This window comes from Sciurus vulgaris (genome assembly GCF_902686455.1).
Source record: "Sciurus vulgaris genome assembly, chromosome: 6".
In the NCBI taxonomy this organism is placed as follows: Eukaryota; Metazoa; Chordata; class Mammalia; order Rodentia; family Sciuridae; genus Sciurus; species Sciurus vulgaris.
In genome coordinates, this window is record NC_136466.1 from 42177647 (window position 1) to 42199247 (window position 21601).

The 21601-nt window shown below is 42.8% G+C and overlaps 1 protein-coding gene across 4 annotated transcripts in view; it reads right to left on the reverse strand.

Annotated features, from left to right (window-relative positions):
- Positions 1-21601, reverse strand: part of KLHL3 (kelch like family member 3) — a 104052-nt gene that overhangs the window by 39243 nt on the left and 43208 nt on the right. For 2 of the 4 annotated variants that reach the window (XM_079143890.1, XM_079143892.1), the window contains 2 exons: positions 21016-21178; positions 9016-9125 (listed from right to left, as the gene is read on the reverse strand). In XM_079143890.1, coding sequence (XP_079000016.1) covers positions 9016-9125; positions 21016-21178 — 273 coding nt within the window. The remainder of the gene's footprint in view (positions 1-9015; positions 9126-21015; positions 21179-21601) is intronic. The other 2 variants (XM_079143893.1, XM_079143891.1) reach the window with 1 other exon arrangement.

Here is a 21601-nt window from a genome sequence, read left to right on the forward strand (position 1 = left end):
TGGTGGGGACGGGCAACAAAATTTACAACCTGACATGAAGTTGAAATAAAAGCTTTATCTACTAGGAAAAAAAAAACCTCCAATTTTTCTTAACCTAACTATATATTTTTTATGTACTGATACATTAATAATGCTTTGCATCTAAAATACTTAGTCCCATTTCCTAGATATATCTTAAATCAGAACAGGAATCATTTTAATTGGGCAAGGAATCATGAAGTTATCGGTCAGAAAGGAAAGGAAGGGAACAGAGACAAATGGTGAGGAGAAGCTGATGAGTGGATACAAAGTTAGAGAGCAGGAAGAAACTGGTGTAGCGTCATACCGTAGGGTAACTACGGATAATGGACTGTGCATTTCAAAAAGCTAGAAAACAGGATTTTGAATCATAAAGATGTTGAATCATAAAGAAAAGATAATTTGAGGAGACAGGTAAGTTTACCCTGACTTAAACGTTACACAATATATACACGTTTCAAAACATCACATGGCACCCCACAAATAATTTTTATGTTTTTATGGAACAAAGCAAAAGGAAAGGAACAGTGTGTTTGTGTGTGTGTGTGTGTGTGTGTGTGTGTGTGTGTGTGTGTGTGTGTGTGTGCACGCATGCACCTCTGTAGTTTGCTCACATTTCTGAATAAAATAACCTGTATCTTGACATAAGCACATAAACACCACGGAAATCCTCCTTGTCTAGAACATTTTTAAAATATAAATTTTCATATAACCATGCTCCTTACCCTCACAGCACTGTCTTGTCGATGCGTTTCTCCCACCAACCCTTTATTAAAAGGTCCATGAGAACAGGAACCTTGTCCTATTTGCTGGCACATAATATTTTAATGAATGAATGGACATATGAGTTCAGAATAAGTCTGTTGGGAGGTAGGTGGGACCTGCCCAGGCTGCAGCAGAGAGCAGGATTGGGGAAGCGGGGCTGGAATCCTGGCCCGGAGGGAAGAGCAGGTGGCTGATGGAGAAGCTGGCCTTGCTGAGGGCGGAGGTAGGTGGTCACAGCACCATTCTGCCTTGCATGTGGTTATCCACGCCTCTTCCTACTCTCCTCCACCAGACGGAGAGTTTTTGCAGGGGGAGAAGAGTATTTGCTCTGGGCCTCCTTCCCCCACACTACCAAGTAAAGGTCCAAGTGGTTGGCTGACAAAACTCTGCTGAGCAATGAAGTGCAAGTCCTTGAGTACGTAGGGTTAATTTATTGATAACATTCTTCCCCATCGACTAGCTTAATCATTGTCATAAAAGCTAAAAAGCAAGCTGAGTCTGACAAAGTCGATATTTAACCTTATCTCCATTTTTGGCTTGACTAGTCTAACTGGTTCCGCTTACTTGCACTGTTTACCTACCCAGCCATGAAAAGCCACAGCGTTCAGCAATAGCAGTGACCTTCTCAGCAGTTAGAGAAGGCCACATATGTATTTTTTTTTTTCATTTAGACTTCACATTTGAAAATGAAACAAGCAAATAAACTTTAAATAAATTTAGCCTTCAAAGTATCCATTGCCATTCCCAAAAGCCCTTCCCATAAAGGACATTATCTTTCTGAATTCCTCCTGAGTTCTCATGGCAATCCAATGACTAGTTCTCTTACCCTTTATAAAGTGACTTGCCCAAGTCCCAGAGCTAGAAAGAGGCAGACCTGAATTCCCCACAAACCCAGCTCTAATGCTCATACTCTTAGCTGCCTCTCAAATGTCTACTAGCAGGGGTTGACATATTACAGCCCAGGAGCCAAATTCTGCACCTGTTTTTATAAATAAAATTGTACTGGAACATGGCCACACTCGTGTGTTTACAGACCATCTGGGCTGCTTTCTTGCTACAATAGCAGAGCCGAGAAATCTATTAACCCACAAAGCTAAAATATTCACTACTGGCCTGTTTTAGGAAAAGTTTTTTAACCCTTTGCTCTAAAATCTAAGCAGATACCCAGGAGCAGGATGATGTCCTCTCAAATAATCAGCTACCCACAAGATAGGCGTGGGGTTTCAAACAAAGAAATAGTATCATTTCCTCACTGATGCATGTGGCTAAACCAATTTCTTGGGTGGTACAAGATTGCTATGAGCAGAAGAGTTAGAGAAAAAGACTTTACAGTCCCCAGTTCACCACACTTCTGATGTAAGCACAAGACTTGGCCAGTGGACACTAGATTAGCCCGATCCTTCCATCCCACCCTCTGGTTGGACAAGAAGCCAAGTCAGGCTGGACCTGATGCCTCTGAGTAAAATGAGGGATTCCAGCTTTCAAAATGTATTTTGAGAATCAAGAAGGGGAACTCAAGTTAAAAAGGCAGAGTGACTGATGACTTGGCAAGGTGAGGGGTCCACCTAAGGGTGACTCTCATCAAAATGGGGGAGAAGCTAATTTTGACAATATTGGTGGGGGGAGGGGGGCCTAAGTTCCAGCAGGACCTTATTTGTTAGTAGGATGGAAGAAGGACTAACCTTATCAGTAACAAGCACACCGTTACACATTTTTACATGCATGATCTCATTTAATTCACACACCAAAAAAATCATGTGAAGGAGGTGTTACTGTTCACATTTTACAGATGAAGAAATAGCCTCAGAGAGGTAGCAAGTTGTTTAAGGTCACAGTCAGGAAGTAGTGGATCTGGGATGTGAATTCAGCTCTAACCCCCAAAATGGAGGTTCAAACCATTATGCAATAGTTCATCTCAGAGGCACAATTAGTTAAAAACCCTGGGCAGACTACTGAGTTGGAAAACCAAGTTCTTAATTCTATAATACCAATGACAGCCCTCCACAACCGCCTGGGACATCACCCCTGAGGATCCTGCTCCTTTCCCAGGGATTGGGCAATAACACAGGCCCAATCTGCTGCCATTCTTTTAAATCAAGAAGACAGCACTGGCAGACACAAGAGTGATTCTGACAGCCTCCTGGTTTTGTTTCTTAAATGAAAGCTTAACAAGAGCTGTGTTAGCCATATTCCCACCTCACAGTCACAGGGACAACTGAGGGCAGCTGGAGCTCATTATCCATGTCTCTTCCCAACTAAGGGTTTACTGACATTATGCTGGTGGTTTGAAATTAGCCTTGGTGGATATATTTACCCTGTGCCAATCAGCAAGTGAATCTGCAAATGAATCAGAACTTTTAGATTTTACTTTATTCTTTGTTTGGTTTATTTATTTACTGGAGAGCCAGGTGTTAAACCACTGGCTGGTTTGAAGGCTCCCCAGACTTGAAACCAATCCAAATGCATGCAACTATCTGACAGCACCATTATCTCAAGGTTTTGTACAACACCTAAAGAGCTCTTTCTCGTAGTTGCTTAATCTCAGACTCGCAAATGCCCTACCGAAGAGCTAGGCTGTTCACTTACAAAAGGGCAAAGTGAGGCAGAAAGTGACCAACTAGTTTCCCAAATATTCCCCAGCTAACTTTGAGAGGGCACCTATAAACATATTGCAATATTATGGTTTAATGGGTCACAGTTGACCAAATACTGAACTTAAAGAAGAAAGTTTCCTCTTCACAGACCCCTACTCCACAATCAGCCTCATCTCTCATAATCCCCTCTTCAAAGATCCTCAATTCTCACTACACAGGTTGCTCCACCCCCCAAGTCCAACAAGCACTCCTGACTTCTATGTCTTTATTCCTCCTATCCTCCAAGATGAGTGGCTTTCCAAAAATCCTACTTTCATTTTCCAAGTTTGAGCTCATATAGTCCCTTTTTCATATGACTTTCCTACCCAACAACTTGGAGTAAAGTCCAAGGTGTTTTCCTTGATCTTTGATTATAAGCAATAATTTCTTTCAGCCACACAGTATGGATACATGTTTCTAGTATATGGCCCACCCAAACAGGAGCTCCTGAAGAGTGAAGACTAGTGTCATTTGTCCCTGGGTCCTCCTATCAGGGTGGTACATTAAAGAGCAGGGTCTTAAGAGGCAGACACAGCTTCAAAAAGGGCAAAGTGAGGCTATGTAGGGCTAACAAATTGTGTCCCTCACTGAGCTTTAGTTTCCTCCTCTGCAAAACAGAGACAATAACCTCTGCCTTGCAAGTCACTGTGGAGATTAAAAGAGATGTGCTGAATAGTATATTGGACAAAAGAAACCAAATACAAAAATATTTGTATTCCATTATTCCATATATATAAAGTTCCAGAACTGGTAAAACTCATCTATGGTATAAGAAATCAAATAGTAGTTACCCTTCCTGGGCTTGGGGGTACTGACAGGAAGGGAGCCCTGGATCTGCTTCTTGACTGGGTGCTGGTCATGTGGATGTTTTACTCTGTGAAGTGCTGAACTGCACACATCTTACTTCTCTATGAACTTACCACAATACAAACTTCACCTTTTTAAAAAAAATGTGTAAAATGTGCCTGGAGAACAGTGGGCTGCAGAGAGAGATGTTTGTTCATAGCTCTGTAGTATTCTACACATAGGTGATTATGGAATCGCAGTCTCCAAAGAATAAAAGTGAAAAAGAAGAACACTGAGGCAGAACCCAGGCCAGATCACTGTCTACAGGCTGAGAAGCTGGAAACTGACCTCAGCAGATAGCAGGGCTGCCAACATCTCAGCCTAGACAGTGAAAGGTACCTAGCTGGTTACCAGATAATGCATCCATAGTGACCACTAAAGCCCAGGCTACTGGCCATGGCTCTTCAGCCTGTATCGCACAGCCAGCAGCCTGCATCCCTCCACCAAGGCTGGAAATTCAGACAGAAAGGCATGCAACACTAGTGATCCTGGAAGATAAGGACACAGTCCCTACCAGAACATAAAATACTACAATCTGGTTCCTGACATGCAGTGCAGCACATTTTAAATGTATTATACAGAGAAATACTAACCTGTAGTTCTCATTAAACACAGAATCTAATTTTTTAAAGAGATTCAACTAATTTCTTTCTTACCTATACCTAAAATGCAGGCCTTCCCCATTAGTACTCACTCAGAGATGTCTCTGAAAAGCCTCGATAGTGTTTCCTAAGAAAGCATGGGGAATTCCTGAGATACAGAAACATTCACTAGCTAAGAAAGCAAAGATTCAGAAAAATCCAATAACTTGCATGGCCCTGCAACAATTCAATGGCAAAACACACTAGGACTCAGGAGTCACATCCATTTCTCTTTTCTCTTTTCCTTAGAGTATGTTGGTCCTGGAAGGTTGCTTACCCATCCCCTGGGACATTAAGGATGCACAAGGCCAGAGCCCCTCATGGGGGAATATGCTCAGTGGCTGTCTGCTCACAAGCTTAGCTCTGACCCTTCTGCACCTCCCACACAAAAAACTCAGATGCCAGGAAGGGCTCCTCTGTGTCTTGGCTTTAACTTGGTGGGGAGAGGTAGGGAGGGGAGGGTCCTACCCAAAGAAACAGTAAGACTCTATTAGACCTACCAAATCCTTCTGTCTTCTCCAGGTAACAGGGATTTTTAAATAGATACCACATGAAGGAAAAACAGGAGAGAAATGGCAAAGGCCAAAGACCTCCCTTGCCCTCTAGTTCACCTATCTGCCCTATTCTCTGGAAAAATGGTAAAATGATTCCTGAATTCTCAGCAGGCTCAGGGCAGAGTCCAGCCCCAGTCTGCTTGTTCACGCCCTCAGACAAAATCTGCGAAGCATCTCCACAGTGCCTCCCAGGGCATGTGTCAGCACTACACAGAACACAAAGATGACCACAGAGTCCTCAGCCTAAAGGAGCATGAGTTCAGTGGAGGATGAGAGTCCAGGAAAAAGTGAGCAATGTTGGAAGAAGGACTGGGGGTGCCAGGGAAGCTGGAGAGTGCAAGGTCACTACCACCCCCAGCCCCTGCTAGGCACTGAACCCCAGGTCACACCAATAGCCCCAACCAACATGGGCACTGGAGAGAGCTTCTCCCTGACAAAGGCCAGGGTCAACATTTATTAGTAGCAGTAATAGTAGTTATAGTAGTGGTGACAATAATCATAACAGCAATAACAGTATCTTACAGTAGCAAACACTTCCTGTGTTCTAGGCATTTCTCATGTGTTATTTCATTCTTAGAACATCTCTACAAGATAGATACTACACAATCACTACCTTGCACAGATGAGAAAACTGAGCCTAAGAGAGGTTCTTTTATTTATTCATTCAAGAAATATTTTCTGTATCAACCATGAACCTCATACCACTGTAGCAGTGAAAATTAGACAAAAAAAGTCTCTTACCATGTGGTACAAACATTCTGGTGGGTGCTTATTCAAGTAAGGGAGATAGGATTCAAACCCAGCCACTCTGACTGCAGAACCTGTCCAGTACTCTCAAGAAGCAGGCTGCCTGAGCCGGGCCATTACTACTTACACTCATCATTAACAATAAAATACCACACATCTCCTATCTTAGGATGCACAACTTTTCCCCACTTTCATGTTTGTAATTTATAATATATGTTGAAAGATACATGTGGGCTGCAGGCAGAGAAGTCAGTCATGATATTACTGTTCCAGTAAGGATTTAGCTGAACACAGGCTATTTGATAATGAACTCAGTTGAATTCTTGCAAAAATTAACACTAACTAGAGTTGAATTTTCACTTAAACTAACACTCCTAACATCACTTCAAATACATTCACAAAATCCCACTGTAAAACAATATTGAAAGGAAAAGCTATCGCACATACAAGAAATCACTTATCATGTGCAAAATGATTAAAGGGAGTAGAGATCACAAAATCTGGAACAGACACAGAATCTTCAAAGCCTAAAGGACTAGTATTCAGATGACAAACATCAAATTGTCAGAAGTTTTTAGCTATTTAGCTTCCAGCAATACTTGATCTGTCAAGGAAAAATAAAACTGAGTTTAGCCAATGAGAAACACAAACCAAATCCTACTACTCTTTCATAAATTATATTGCCAGTATAAAGGCACTAAACGGATCCAGAGCATAAATGATATGCTTTATGAAAATCATCACATACTTCTGAATTTATACATAATTTCTGAGAACCAAACATAATGCTTATACAGAAAGAACAATTCATATATAAGCATGTGACTTAATGAGAACCACTACAGACAGTTTTTAAGAGTGTGCATTTAAAGTCATGTTTATTTCTGAAAAGATTCAGTTAACTCAAGCATGTTTTAACACTATAAGTGACAAAATTCATACCATTATTATTATTAATTGTGCCTCAAAATGGAGAATTATGGCAATTATTTCAACTTCCATTTATTGAGTGCCTGCTATCCTATATTTTACATTCATTATCTCTGATCTTCATAACAACTCTGTAAAGGAGGTACTAGGCTTCCCATTTTATATTTCAGGAAACTAAGACTCAAAGAAACCAGTGACTTCTCAAGGTCATGCAGCCAGTAAGCAGAGATTGGAACCAGTTCTGCCTGAGTCCAAAGTCCCAGTGGTCTAACAGGGCACCACACTGCCTCTCCTTCTCCTACTACAATCCTGATCCTGCCACAAAAAGCACAAATAAACCCTCTCTTCTTTTTTTTTTTTTTAAGTTTTAAAAAATTTTTTATAACTTTATTTTTTTCATGTGGTGCTGAGGAGGCAAGTGCTCTGCCACTGAGCCACAACCCCAGCCCAACAGACCCTCTCTTGAAGAAAACTTACTTATGATCTCAGAGCAGGATGGACCAGCACAAATTCAAGGTAGCAGGGTCATAATCAACCCAAACATTCTCTTGTTTATATGACCACTTCCATTTTCTCAGTCTACACTTGAGAATACGCTTAAACTGGCCCCAAATTTACCAACTGCCTCATCATTCACACAGTCAATTAACTGACAGGTCCATTTCTTCCAATTGTGCCCGTCTGGGGCAAAATCCAGAGATGACAGTAAATACATTTGGCAAGAAGCAAAGGTGTCGTCTCAGCTCCTGAGCTTAAGGCAGGAAAAGACCTGTGTCCTGGCCAGGCACAGTTCCCTGAAGGTGCTATTTCACATCAGAGACACTGGAAGCAGAGGCCTCCTGCCCATGGAAGTGTCAAGTTTGTTGTGCCAGTCACCTTCTGGGATCTACTGCAGGACTCAAGGTGCACAGTTCTAATAAACAATTGCTCTTTTTCTCCATCAAACCTTCCCAGGATGACAGGTAGAGACCTGTGAATATGTCTCCATTCTCTAGACCCATGCCATTGGGAAGTTTGATCTAATAAAAAATCCTTTTCAAGGGTTTTTCCTTGAATATTCTCTCAGGAAAGGACTTCAAGTTGGGATGCTAAAAGCAGACCAAGATGATTCAAGAACTATTTACTGAGGATGAAGAAATGAGTAAGATTAGGGACCTAATAGTTGGGTATGAGAGGTAAGATTAGCTTAGAACAAACTACAATAAACAGAAGGGCAAGGTCAATGTTATCCTGTTATCTGGGAGCAAGGAATTAATTCCAGGTGCAAGGTCAAGAATAAACTCAGCTGGTGCTGACTGAGTACCTACTAGGTACAGTACCAGGCATTTTACATACGACAATATCCCACTTAATCACCACAAGGGTCTGGCAGAATCTGGTGCATTATTCTCACTTTACAAGTAAGAAAACAGAGGAGAGGCAAAGTACCTCGCCCAAGGTCACACAGCTAATTTGCAAACACTGAAGATGTTGGCCAACACGGAAGCCTCTGTTATTTTCACTGCGGCAGACTATGTCCCCTGGAGCAAAGAAATTCTTCCTGGTAGAAGAGGAATCAGAACTAAGTTTCCTCTTTTTAATAAGGGTATGATAGCAAGGCCTGTTTCTCAGAGCTAAGGACGAATGGACTCAAGAACATAAGACTTCACATAGAGCTTGACAAACTGCAGTACACACTAAAAAGAAGCAGCTTTGCCATCACCCCCATCACCTCTGTCATGTCTTCTTTAAAGAGTCCACCCCCCTCTTTTTTTTACAAGGATTAAAAAAGTTGTAACTTTTTTCTCCTCTGAAAAAAAAAAAAAGATCTTACTGAACCACAAGTTCATCCCATGATCCTCACAAGTGAGGTTCCAGTTTCACCAAAAGCCCACTCCATACCTTCTCTTCTGAAGAAACAGTCAACTTGTCACTGGATATCAAGCTGCACACCTGGTCCAGACTTAGGCTAAGAAATTCTTCTCCCAGCATCACCTCTGGAAAGTGCTGCTCTGTTCCAAAAAAAAAAAGAAAAGAAAAGAAAGAAAGAAATTAAGAAAACAAAGTTATAGCACACTCCTGCTCTTCCATGAGCCAAGGCCATGCCAATCTGTAGACTTAGGCTAGAGGCCGGAGGGCCAGACTGGAGGAAGAGGGAGAGACAAAGAGGAATCTGACCAGAGAGAAACTGGCTTTTTAATTCAGCAGCACAGACATGCATCACCCTATGTGATCCTGTGTTCTAAACATCAACGAAAAAATATGGAGCAGAGAGAACTGAGGTTATATATTTTTCATGCTCCATGAGATTAATAATGTCATTGCAGAGCCCCACTGGGACCCGCCTACGTAATTGAGCTCACTTCTCAAGGTGCAAACACAGTTGCCCCCTGTACCTCAGTCAAACCCAAGTGAGTCAGCACAGGTGGGTGGCTAGAAGTCTCTGAGGATTCTTGTAGGTGGTCAACACTAGATCATCAGAAGATGAGATCATCATTTCTTGCCCAACGTCACACCTATTATAATGAGTCCCTGGTTCACCGGCAGTACCATCCTCACATCCAGCTGTAAGCTGTAAAGCTTTAAGATGGAAGGGAATTTGGGGACAGTTAGAACAAGACAACACCCACAGGCCTGAGGTTCACACAAGGAAAACTCCAGGGACAGTTCCTATCATGACATTTGCCTGGGTCATCATCCTGCTGGTACTGAGCATTAGATTCAGTGAAATGCCACCCACTTCAGAAAGAAGGAACCTAGGTCAAATTTTGGCTTAGCCATTTATGAGCTGTGCCCTTGGGACAAAAGCATCACTTCTCTGGGTATCACAATCCCCTTTTGTAAAATGGGAGTAACACTGCCTGTCTTGCTTCACTCCTTTGCCCCGAAGAGAATGGATCTGCAAGTGTCTTACAAGTTCTTCCAAGGTGAATTCACCCAAAGGTAGATGATTTCTAGTTTCCCAAGCTCTGGGGATCACAGGACCTTTGTCATTTGCCCTTGACCTTTTCCCTTTCTCAGTTCTCTCATCACCCTGCACCATGGAGGAGCACCTGTTCTCCTTGCCCTCCAGGCCTTCCTCTTCTTTCTTTGCAGCCCCACCCAAACTGGTAACCTCTTGGATTCTCTTCTGGGCTTCATCACCCTGTTCTAACGGACAGCATCCCTCCCCACTTGGTCTGGCTAGACTCTTAAAAGAGATTCAAGGTGCCTCCAGCCCTGGGAGTCTATTAAAATATCAAGTTGGCTGCAGTTACATAATGAAAAAGAAAATCAGAGTAAGGGTAAACCCTTCTCACACTCATCAACTTCTCAAAAACCAAAGAACTTAAGATATAATTATTTTTTGCAAAAATCACTGTTAACTTTCTATATGGAAATGACTTCAGATTCTGTTGTGAATTCCCACCTTCATCCCAGATTCTTTAAATGTTAATATTTTATTCTCAAAGATCGAGTTATAAACAATCTCATCTTTCACTTATAAAATGGGCTCTCCACTTGCTCCTCACCAGCCTAATGATATCTCTATCAACACTATTAAAACCTGTCTATCCTGAAACTCAGGCTTTGCGAGCTGTAAGGAAAAAAAAAATTATTTTTCACAGCATAGAATCTTACTTTCTTATCTCCTCCTGTTCTCTTCATTCTTTTCCCTCTTCCAATAGTTCTTTACTCAACCAAACACAAAAGTGGGAAGGCCAGATGTGGCTCTGGACCATAGAGATGTTGCTGTAGTGTACAGGATTCTCCTCTGACCCTAAATAATAAGACAAACCTAGAAGTCAGATTCTTTCTTTTCATGATGCTTGGGCTAGAACCCAGGGCCTCATGTATGCTAGGCAAGTGCTCTACCACTGAACCACACTCTTAGCCTGCCTCTGCTTTTTTAAAATTTTATTTTGAGACCAGGTCTCACTAAGTTGCTGTGACTAACCTCAAACTTGTGATCCTCCTGTCTCAGCCTCCAAAATCACTGGGACTATAGTTATGCACTACTGCACCTGATCTAAAAGTCAGATTCTTCATAAAGGGAAACAACTGCCAGAGTCAGCAGGGTAGGAAGCTGGTCTCTGCTTCTCTATAAGTCAGCAGGAAAGCCTCTAGCTTTTAGGGTCAGAGGAGAATCCTGTACACTACAGCAACATCTCTATGGTCCAGAGCCACATCTGGCCTTCCCACTTTTGTGTTTGGTTGAGTAAAGAACTATTGGAAGAGGGAAAAGAATGAAGAGAACAGGAGGAGATAAGAAAGTAAGATTCTATGCTGTGAAAAATAATTTTTTTTTCCTTACAGCTCGCAAAGCCAAAAGTAAATGGGCTTGGATTTTGAAAAGAAAGACAATGGATATGTAGGAATGCATATTCTAGGTGGTATGAGGAACAAACCAGAAAGCCTCAGAGCTAAATGAAGACAGAAAGGAGTCATCCCACATATCATCTCTAGCCCTGTGGGCCTGCCAGATTTAATCTAGGTCCCTTTTTTCCAGAGTGGACTGCTTCTTTGTTCATACAGAACCTTCCCCTGAAATCCTATCCAGAAATCCTCCAGGGATGCAGTATTTTGTAGGGAGTATGCAATAAGGGAATCAATGGTCAGTAGTCTCTCATCCAAGGTCGATGTCCAGGGACCCAGGAAATTTACAGAGCATGAGCAGGAAGCAACCAAGAAAGGGAGTGAGGAAGGAAACTGCTCTTGGAGGCTGTGAGGTCTTCTAGGAAGAGGATATATACAAGGCAAATTCATCTGGAAGGCCATGGTACAGGGCCACTTTTACTGGCTATGAGCAGTCTCTGAAACCAAAGTGAGCATATAAGTGTTCTTAAAATTGGTGTTTATGCCCAAGATGAAACAAATTCTACTCGGACAAGGGATGTAGTTATGTGTACAAAACAAAGAACAACATGGTGACTCCTGGAGGCAAACTGAACAAAACCAGACTAATCTGGAGTAAGGTAACTATGCCCATGGAAACACTGACACTGTTTGTGCCAAAATTGAAAGAAATCTTCCAGTAAAGGCCACAGAATATATGTGATGCTATACCACTCAAGGATTTAAACTAATTAAGATTAAATAAGTAAAAGTGGATTGGAAAGGAAGGATGAAAATAAGGAGAGGCAGGAAATCGCCATCTTCTTTTCTCCTTTTAGTCTGAAGAGTCAGGGTTGAGCTCCTGAATCTTTGGCCAGAGTCTCATTTCTGTTAGCAACACTTCAGAAACAACAGAGCCAGGCAGTGGCACACACCTATAATCCCAGCTACCCGGGAGGCTGAGGCAGGAGGATTGCAAGTTCAAAGCCAGCCTGGGCCACTTAGCAGGACACGGTCCCACAATAAATAAATAAGTAAACAAACAAATAAATAAAATAACAAAAAGGACTGGGGATATAGCTCAGTGGCAGAGCATTGCCTAGCATCTATGAGCCCCTGGGTCTGTCTGATCTCAAGCGCTGCCAAAAAAAAAAAAAAAAGGAGAGAGAGAAACCAGAACAGGATGCCCTGGAGATATAACTTGATTTTCTGGGAAGAGGATTCTGGTAGAAGATTGTGTACTCCAGTCAGCCCTCTTCACAGCTGCTTCCCAGAAAGCATTTACTCTGCTTCCAAAAGATACTTCCCTGAGAGTCATTTTTAACAATTACTTGGTTTTTTGTTCGTTTTGCTTTGCCTTGAATGTACTAACAGAGAACATGGTGAAGAGCCTTGGCTAAGAGAAAACCTGGCTAAATGACCTCCTACCGGTACTTCTTTCCAAACTTTGTCTTCCTCATCCATAAAATGGAAGAACACATGACCTATGTTTTGAGACTGCTCACTTGAAGTTCAAAGATGAGACTATATATTAATCCACTTTGGAATCTTTAAGAAGCGCTTTAGAAACGAAGGATGGATATTACCAGCCCACATTCCTGTTTCACGCAGCCCAGTTCTAGGGCAGCAGCACTCTAACAGAAAAGTTTTTCCATAGCATCAAGACATCCTCTAGGACTATAGGACTGTGGACCTGCAAGGTCTTACCAACCAAGTTCAACAAACTTTATTTGTAATAAAACTGAGTTCAACAAACTTTATTTGTAATGCAAGCTACTCAATTTCCCCTGGCTGCAGTTTTCCCACCCACTAAATGGGACTACTTACAGCATACATCTCATAAAGGTATTATAGGCAAATAAGTAAATATATAAAACTCATATTTATTGAGACCATTGTAAGTATTAGATAACTATTAATGCCTGATATACCAAATGCAGCAGTTCTTCAAAAAAGAAAGAAAACGAGCTGATGCCTACAAGGGGTCTACTGGCTCATAAGAAGATAAGGAAAGGCATCAATAGTTCCAACCCAAAGTTCACTGGCCCATGACAGGGAGAGGCCCTTCAAGTACAAACAAAAGCAGGGAAGAAGGAAAATTCAGAGCACATGTAGAGAACAGCAGTAGTGGAGTCCAGCTAGCACCTACACTGTACCATGTCAGTCTCCTGACAAAGGTTTACTGAGCACTCACTAGTATGGGGACCTGTGCCAGGCTCCAGGATATGCAATGGAGAGACAGGTGAGGCTAGATCTCAGGGAGAGCCATATGGGCATGGAGCAGGGCATTTTTTAACCATAGGCTAGCCCCTTGCAGGGGCGTGCTCTAGTAATAAACTATTTTTTCTTGTCTTTTTGCTTCTTCTTAACCAAGAGTAGAAACAGAGAAACAGGTGTCAATCAACTAAGGATTCTAGTTAATAGTCTTAACTAGCTAGACTTTAAGTCGCAAAGTTTAAGTTCCAGGTCCTATTTAATGAAACATTATGTGTGTGTTCCTTTCTATTAGGATAAGAAATTATGGAGATGAGGGAGAATCAGCATATAACTTTCAGTATTTTCCCCCACCATGCAATACACACACACAATTTTCCCAATGTTAAAAGGATGAGAAAATTGGTGGCATCCTAGGAAAAGGATTTCTCTGAAGACACAGGTGGAGGAGGTTGAGGAATCTCATAGTAGCTAACAAACAGCAGTGAAGTGCCTATCAACATCCTCATTTTACAGATGGAGAAACAGAAGCTCAGATAGTTTAAGATATGTGCTTGATTTCACACAACAGTAAGTGGTAGAGCCAGGTTTTGAGACCAAAGCTATCTGATTATAACAAATATTCTGATGAGCACCTTAGTCCCTAAGATCATAAAAACCAGTCCTGAGGAAGCCACTGGGGGTAAAGCTCAATACAGATACCATAAAATAAGAATTCTTCTCTGGGGTGCTAGAGAGAAAGAGAGAAAGAGAAAGGTATTCAAGGCATTTTGGAGTCTGTCCTAGGTTCCAAAGTCAGACCTAACCCATGAATTAGACATTTCTCACCAGGCATAGTGGCACACACCTATAATCCCAGCAACTCAAGAAGCTGAGGTAGGAGGATCACAGGTTAGAGGTCAGCCTTAGCAACTTAGTAAGGTTCTGAGCAACTCATCAAGACCCTGGTCTCTAAATAAAATATAAAAAAGAGCTCGAGATGTGGCTCAGTGATTAAGAACCCAAGGGTTCAATCCTTGGTACCAAAAAAAAAAAAAAAAAAAAAAACTTTCTCCACCAGGCTAGATGTAGTGGTATTCTTCAGTGTTCCCCAATCCCCCAAAACAAGAAACGTCACGTCACCAACCACCCTGCCTTATCACATGAAGTCTTTTTGTCATACTGGGACTAGGAGCCCCAAAAAGGCAGGGACCAAGTCTGTCTTGTTTGAAGCTGAATCTTCAATACCAAACTCTAAAATAATTACTGCATTTAACTCCACATTCTTCAGGACTGTCTAAGACTCAGGCAACCTCCCAAGCTAGCCCCAAGCTTGTTCCTTTCTCTTTATGGGATGAAGTAGACCAAATCCTTTGATCTGGATCATCTAAGCTATCAGTCCAGAACAAATGGAACTGATGGCCCACTTGGGATTTCTTTGACCTGCAGAGATGAAATTAACCCTATAATTCCCCAGGACCAGTGGCCCCAGGAAACAGGTGTGAGTGCCTGAGTTGAACCACTAGTCAAAACTACAGGAGAACTCAGCTCAACACAAGTGAGCACACAAAGAATCAAAACATCTGACAAGGTAAAAAAAAAAAAAAATTGAAATAGAACTATAGAACTACCTTCAGTCTCTCTCTTCTGGTCCTCATTATCCTATTTTTGGAGAGCAGAAGTAAGCTTTCTTGAATCAATATTTGATTTTCCAAGCCCACAATCTCTCTGCTGCAGGGAGAAGATCCTGCTGCCACAGGGAAGTAAGGGACACCTACCTTGACTCCTTTCCAGAGGGACCACAACCACCAGCACTCAGACTAAATATAATTACATACACCCTCCCCAGGGATGGAAGGAAATGAGCTTTCTTTCCATATTGACTCTCCTTTCCATTTTGACTCCAGAAACACATGCACTGTCCTGTCTTTCCTCTCTTTTTCTCTCTCCCCTCTTGCACAAATACAGAGCCAAGGGCTATACTGAAATTGCCACCCCCCCAGTTATCAATGCCAAGAATGCAACACTGAAGATCCTTGTTACCCAGCAAATAGAAAGAACAAAGGAAGTGTCCCGAAATTCCCCAAAAGAGAAGAGCTAGCAGCAAAAGCTATCTGTGTCTGCACTGCTGCTGCATTTGCTACCTTCACATTAGAAGAGAAAATCAAGGGGAGGAAGGAAGGAGGCAACTGCCAGCAGCAAACAGGCTGCACTAGCAAGTGCAGGTGGGGAGGTAAGCAGTGGGGCTCAGAGCACAGGCCTCTGGAGTCAGGCAGCCTCACTGTAAACCATGGCACGGCCACTCACAAGCTATGCCATCTTGGGCAAGTTACTAAACCTCTCTGGAGTTTCAGGGTCTTCACCTATAATTTGAGAAAATAATAGGCACCTCTTATAGCTAGTTGACAAAAATGAGGCAATGCCTATAAAGTGTGTGTACCCCAGCAAGGGTTCAAAAATGGTAAACCACCCCCAACCACCACCATTTCTTGATACCAAGTTGGGGACAAGGACGGTAATTTTATAAGACCCTCGCTGAGTCAGAGGTTCATGTATTTTAAATGCTTTGCCAAATTTTTCTGTAGCCCTTAATTTAATTACTTCATTCCAAGGTCTCAAATGACTCAATCAACTGAAGGGAGGAAAAAAAAAAAAAAAGCCCATTTCTCTCCATGAGCACGTGAAATCCGATGGCTTTTCCATCCTGTGGCTGGAGGGTTTCAGTTCAGCTTTGGCAGACTGATGTAAACAACATGTTCAAAGAATTTTAATTGCCATCTCATTAATGAAGTCCCATTAACATCCTTCCCCACCAGCTTTGCTGATGGCCCACTGCATGACCAAACAAAGGCCCCATAAACCTAGGGACTGGCCACCAAGGTTAAAAATTAAGCAGTCCTTGGAAACAACAATAATGATGTATAAGAAACAGGCTGCATAAAATACTAGAGTCCCTTTCCCAGCTACACAGGAGGATTGGGAGACTGTCAGTTGGGGGCAAGAGTCTAAACAGTCAACCTCTAAATGTGGAACCCACAGGAGAAATATCATAGTAAAAATCCAGGGGCATCTCTCTGAGAGAGAAATTGGATTCACAGAAAGGACTGCAGGAGGAGTCAGGGAATCAAACAGGCTCCTGAAGAAAGAAAGGTGCTCCAGCCCCCTCCCAAAGTCTTGCTCTCACCAGAGGCTGAAGACTTCTCAGAAAGCCACAACTGGCCTTAAAAATAAAGTTCCTTCATTTTACTGAGAGAGAAATTTGGCAGTATCTATAAATTCATTCATTTATGTGGTGCTGGGATGGAACCCAGGGTCCTGTGCATGCCAGGCAAGGGCTCTATGCTGAACACATCCCCAACTCAAATATTTTAAAAATGCACATTCTCTTTGGTTCAACAATTATGCTACCAAAGTTGCATCCTTACAGGAGTGCTAGCAAGTATATCCCAAATCAATAAGAATTCATATTGTAGCATTTTCTAAAAGAAAAAACTGAAAACATTAATGTCCATTAACAGAGGACTTGTTAAATAAGTTATACTTCATCCACATGATACAGCAGATAAAAAATTATAATAAGATATAGCCATACACAAGGATCTAGAAAGAATTCCAAGATTTTATATTTTGTCAAACAAAACTACAATGAGTACAGTATGATTCTATTTATGTCAGTTAAAAATTACAATATACAAATTCTGTAGGGCTATCCAATATGCTTCCTTTGTCCCCTTCAGAGAGAAGGCCTACGAGAAGATGGACTTTGCTCTTTTATGTAAGTACTGTTTGCATGAGTGTAAGTTGCTTTTACTGAATACATTCTCTAAAGTTTTAAAATAATGGTATAGAAATGTATCTGCCAACATGGATAAATGCTAAGGATTTTTTTTAAAGCTGGAAAACATACATATACAATGAAAAAAATCCAGAAGGTCCCAGAAGGATATACATCAAGGTGTTGACTATGGTTATCTCTGGGTAGATGGTGGTGCTTTTCATGGTCTTTTTGCCTGTCTGCTTTTCCTGTACTGATCAGGGATGGGTTTTGTATTTAAGTAGCAATAATAGCAGCAATAGTAACAGAAAAAGAAATCTTTCACTAGAAAAGGAACAGGCAGACAAGTGAAGGCACAGCCCAACTGGCCAGAGCCTGGGGACGATGAGAGAGGCAGTACAAGACATACTTGCCTGTGCATCTGGAGAAAGAGAAATCAAAGGCAGAAGCCCATGAAAGTGATCCTCCTTCCCCAAATTGTGTGTGGCTTGTAGCACCAGTGGTGGTAACCCAAGGACTCCTGCTTTCCAGCCTAGATTCAGCTTTGAGGTTCTCTCAGTACAAATGAGAAGGCTGGCAGGAGGGCTTCGAGCCCAGTCCAGGGTGTCTACTCTGCTTCTCCTCCCTGCCCCCTATCTCCAAACCATCCTGGAAACAGGACAGAATGGACTACACCCATCACAGAGGAGAAAAGGAGCCAAGGGTCACTCAGCTCCAAAGTGTTAGGTGGTCTGATTTCTGGTTCTTATACGGAAGGTCTCCTTGCAATTTGTCGGCTTAAAACACCTCCTAACAAAAGGCAGGGGTCCAAGAGGTTGGTGATCACAGGCCCAACACTGCAGCGATGGCAGAGCACCAGGCCCCATCTAAGGACCAGGGTGCAAGACAAAGGAACAAAGTAGACCCATATCATGCAAGGGGTAGGCACAGACACCACACTCTACTTTCTCTCTAAACGCAGCAGTCTTGCTGTCCCTTCACTTCTAATTTCTTCTCATCAAGGTCTTAACTTCTGCATCATCCCAGAACATGACCTCCCGGTGTGCACAGCTGAGGGCTGCAAAGAAAGTCATCCAGGAGATGGTCATGAGCCTGAACCACAGGGAGGAGGGTCTCAGCCTGAAGATCATGATGACTGAGCCGGGGAAAGTGAGAGGGCTCCCTCCTGCAGTGAGGCAAGAGGCAACGTGTGTGGGGAGGGACTAGCCCAACCAGGAAGAGGAGACGCCCACATGGTGCTTCCCTACCCCAAGGTGACTAGACACCCTGTGTCTAGCAGACAGCTGGGTGTCTGTCTATGCTGTCTGTTCTTGAAATCTGGTGACTACATGGCACAAGCTTCCAGGCACATACTTCCAATGGAAAATGCCATCTCCAGCCACCTGCACTCCTCGCTTACTGACTTACAAGGCTCTTCCATCCACATGGGGCCTGGAAGCTGTAGAAGGTGGTAGTTACAAACGCCAGCTCTGGAGTGACTGCCTGGGTTTAAATTCTGCTTCCGTGCCTACTAGCTATATGGCTTCATACTGACCTCTCTGTGCCTTGGTTTCCTCAGCAGTTGTGTGAATTAAACAAAGTAATGCCCATAAAATGCATAACACAGGATGTGATCCAAAGCCAGAGCTCAGGAAATACTAGATAAAGAGAATCCATCAGGGCATCTGCATGTGCACAGGCACCCTCAATGCTGCCAGAACCCATACACTACAACAGCATCAGCACCAGGAAGCACCATGATGGTGGATATGGTATTAACGACACCCTCCCCTCTTTACCACAGACACATCTCACCACCAGATAGAGAAAAGGGCAACGGGAGAAAACAGATGTTGAAAGATGGGAAAAGCCAAGCGAGAAGAGCCTGGGAATCTTTGTTAAAGGTGAGGATTCATCACATTCCCCAAACCTCAGACAATCCTATCAGCCAGCTACAAAAGGATGGAACATGTGCTGCACGTGCACAGATCCATGCACACACTAGGCAGAAGAAAAGGGCTGGTGAGGGAGACAAAGAGTCAGAGAATTCCTGGAACCTAAGCACTCCTCCCTTGCTGCCACAGCAGCTAACACCTGCCTTGGCTAAGCTCTCAGCTCCTACTGAAGCAAAGCCAGAGGATATCCATCAAGAAAGTGGCTGGGCTGTGGAACCTTCACTCTGAAGAGAAAAGGGACCCTAAGAAAAGGCAGAAATCTGGTGGGGAAATGCACAGAGAAAGGACAGCACAAGAGGGACAGCAGAGAACAGGAGAGTTGAGGTTCAGACTGGCAAGAGACAACAGGATTCAGAACTAGGGTTACTAGGGAATGTCCTTACAAAGGTCATAACCACCAAGCCCATCTTAACAACCGATCCCATCTGTGCCCTCACAGACTCAGGTCAAAATGAGAATCTGTGCAGTCTCCTCGGGTCAAGAACTTTGTGAGAGAACAAGAGGAGAGGATGCTGAGAGACAGAGCACATGCTGGCTGCCTCATGGACCACAGAGAGCTACAGGTGGGCATCCAGCAGGTCCTCAGCTTCCTGCCAGACACTGCTGGACAGAAGACACAGAACAGAGTTTGTCTGGGGAGTGGGTAAAATGAGGCTTTTTATTGCAAGGAAAGGAGGCAGCAGCCACAAGTGAATCTATCAATAAAATTGGGAACCTGTTTCCCAGGTCCCTTATGATCTTTCTTTTAGATGAAAAAAAATGGTAATGGAGATTTCTGTCCTACTAAATATGGTGGGCTGAATATTCACATCCATCTCTATTCCCTCCAAGTTCCCATTAAAATAACAGAATGACAAGCTCTAGCAGGGAGAATGTCTCCCAGAAAACTAAAATGGAATTAGCAGATCAGATTGAGGATTGTTCAGTTTTATCTGACAAAAACTAGAGGTAGTAGCACAGATGTGCACAAGAAAACACAATTGTTAGCTGCCTTTCTAATTTAAATAAAGTTTTCTGATTAAAAAATAAATAAATGAGTTGGCTCATTTGTGGAAATGACTGTTGGACAATGAAGAGCAGGTGAGTATGTGGACAAGGGGAAGGTCTAGAAAGCCCGTGGGATTTTTGTGCAGAAGTCAACACATAATATATTAACAGTAGGAACAAACTGCTTAGATCAATGGAGGTAGATAGCAGTTGAAGCAGATTTTAGCTGACTCAGAACCTGCCTTTTAATTCTGTTGGGACTGAAAGTGAGTAGCTCTAGAAAGCAAAACAGTGTGGAAAGGAAGAGCAGGAGATGTGTTTATCAATCGAAGGCCAGCAACAAAAGGTATTTGACTTTTAAAGTCATGTTTATAGAACACTGTGACCAAAATTAAAATTGTCTTCAATAACAACAACAAGAGGTCTATTTCAACACTTTGCTCAATTTATTGTGCCCCAAAGACTTCTCAGATCTCCTTCCTCTACTGTACCACTCATCTTGCAATTAATCATATTCCACTTGGCAATGCGTTAATGCGCCTATTGCTAATTGCCTTCCCACCTGTGCTCTGTCTCCTAACTAAATCAGAGCTGCTTCACAGCAGAGACCACTTCTCATAATCATTGAGGAGTCCACAGCAGGCCAGGTGATTAAATCCATAAGCTCGGAGGAGGTGCAGTGTTCCAGCTGCCAGTTACCTGCATAGGCATTGGCCTGCTGCAGAAGGTCGGTGCAGGTATGCACATCTGCAAACGCACGGATGCCCAGGCAATTGGTGGGATGCAACTGAGACTGCAGGAAGTCACAGCAGTTCTGCCGAACATCCATGAGCTGTAGCAAGCTGGCTGCTGGGAGCAGCACCTGCAAGAGAAGGTGACATTCTAAGACACAGGATCTCACTGGCAGGGACTGTTCCAATCATGTTCCCAAGCTTGAGATCTATTAAGGCTCTGCACTGCCTATTAGGTCCAAACTTCGCAGTTTGCTTTACAGCATTATTTCCCACTGCTCTCTCTACTTCACTGGCCCAAAGCACCAGGGATTCTCTATCCCTGCAACACACTGCAGTGCTTCCCATGGCGATATCATTCATTGGGGATCTTATTCAGATCAAATTCTGATTCAGCAGGTCTAGAGTGGGACCTAAGAACCCAGGTAACGCTTGTAGCTACTGGTCCATGAACCACACTTAAAGTAATAAAACCACACATGTGCACACACACACGCGCATACACGTGTACACACACACACACACACACACACACATCCTACTACAGCACTGAT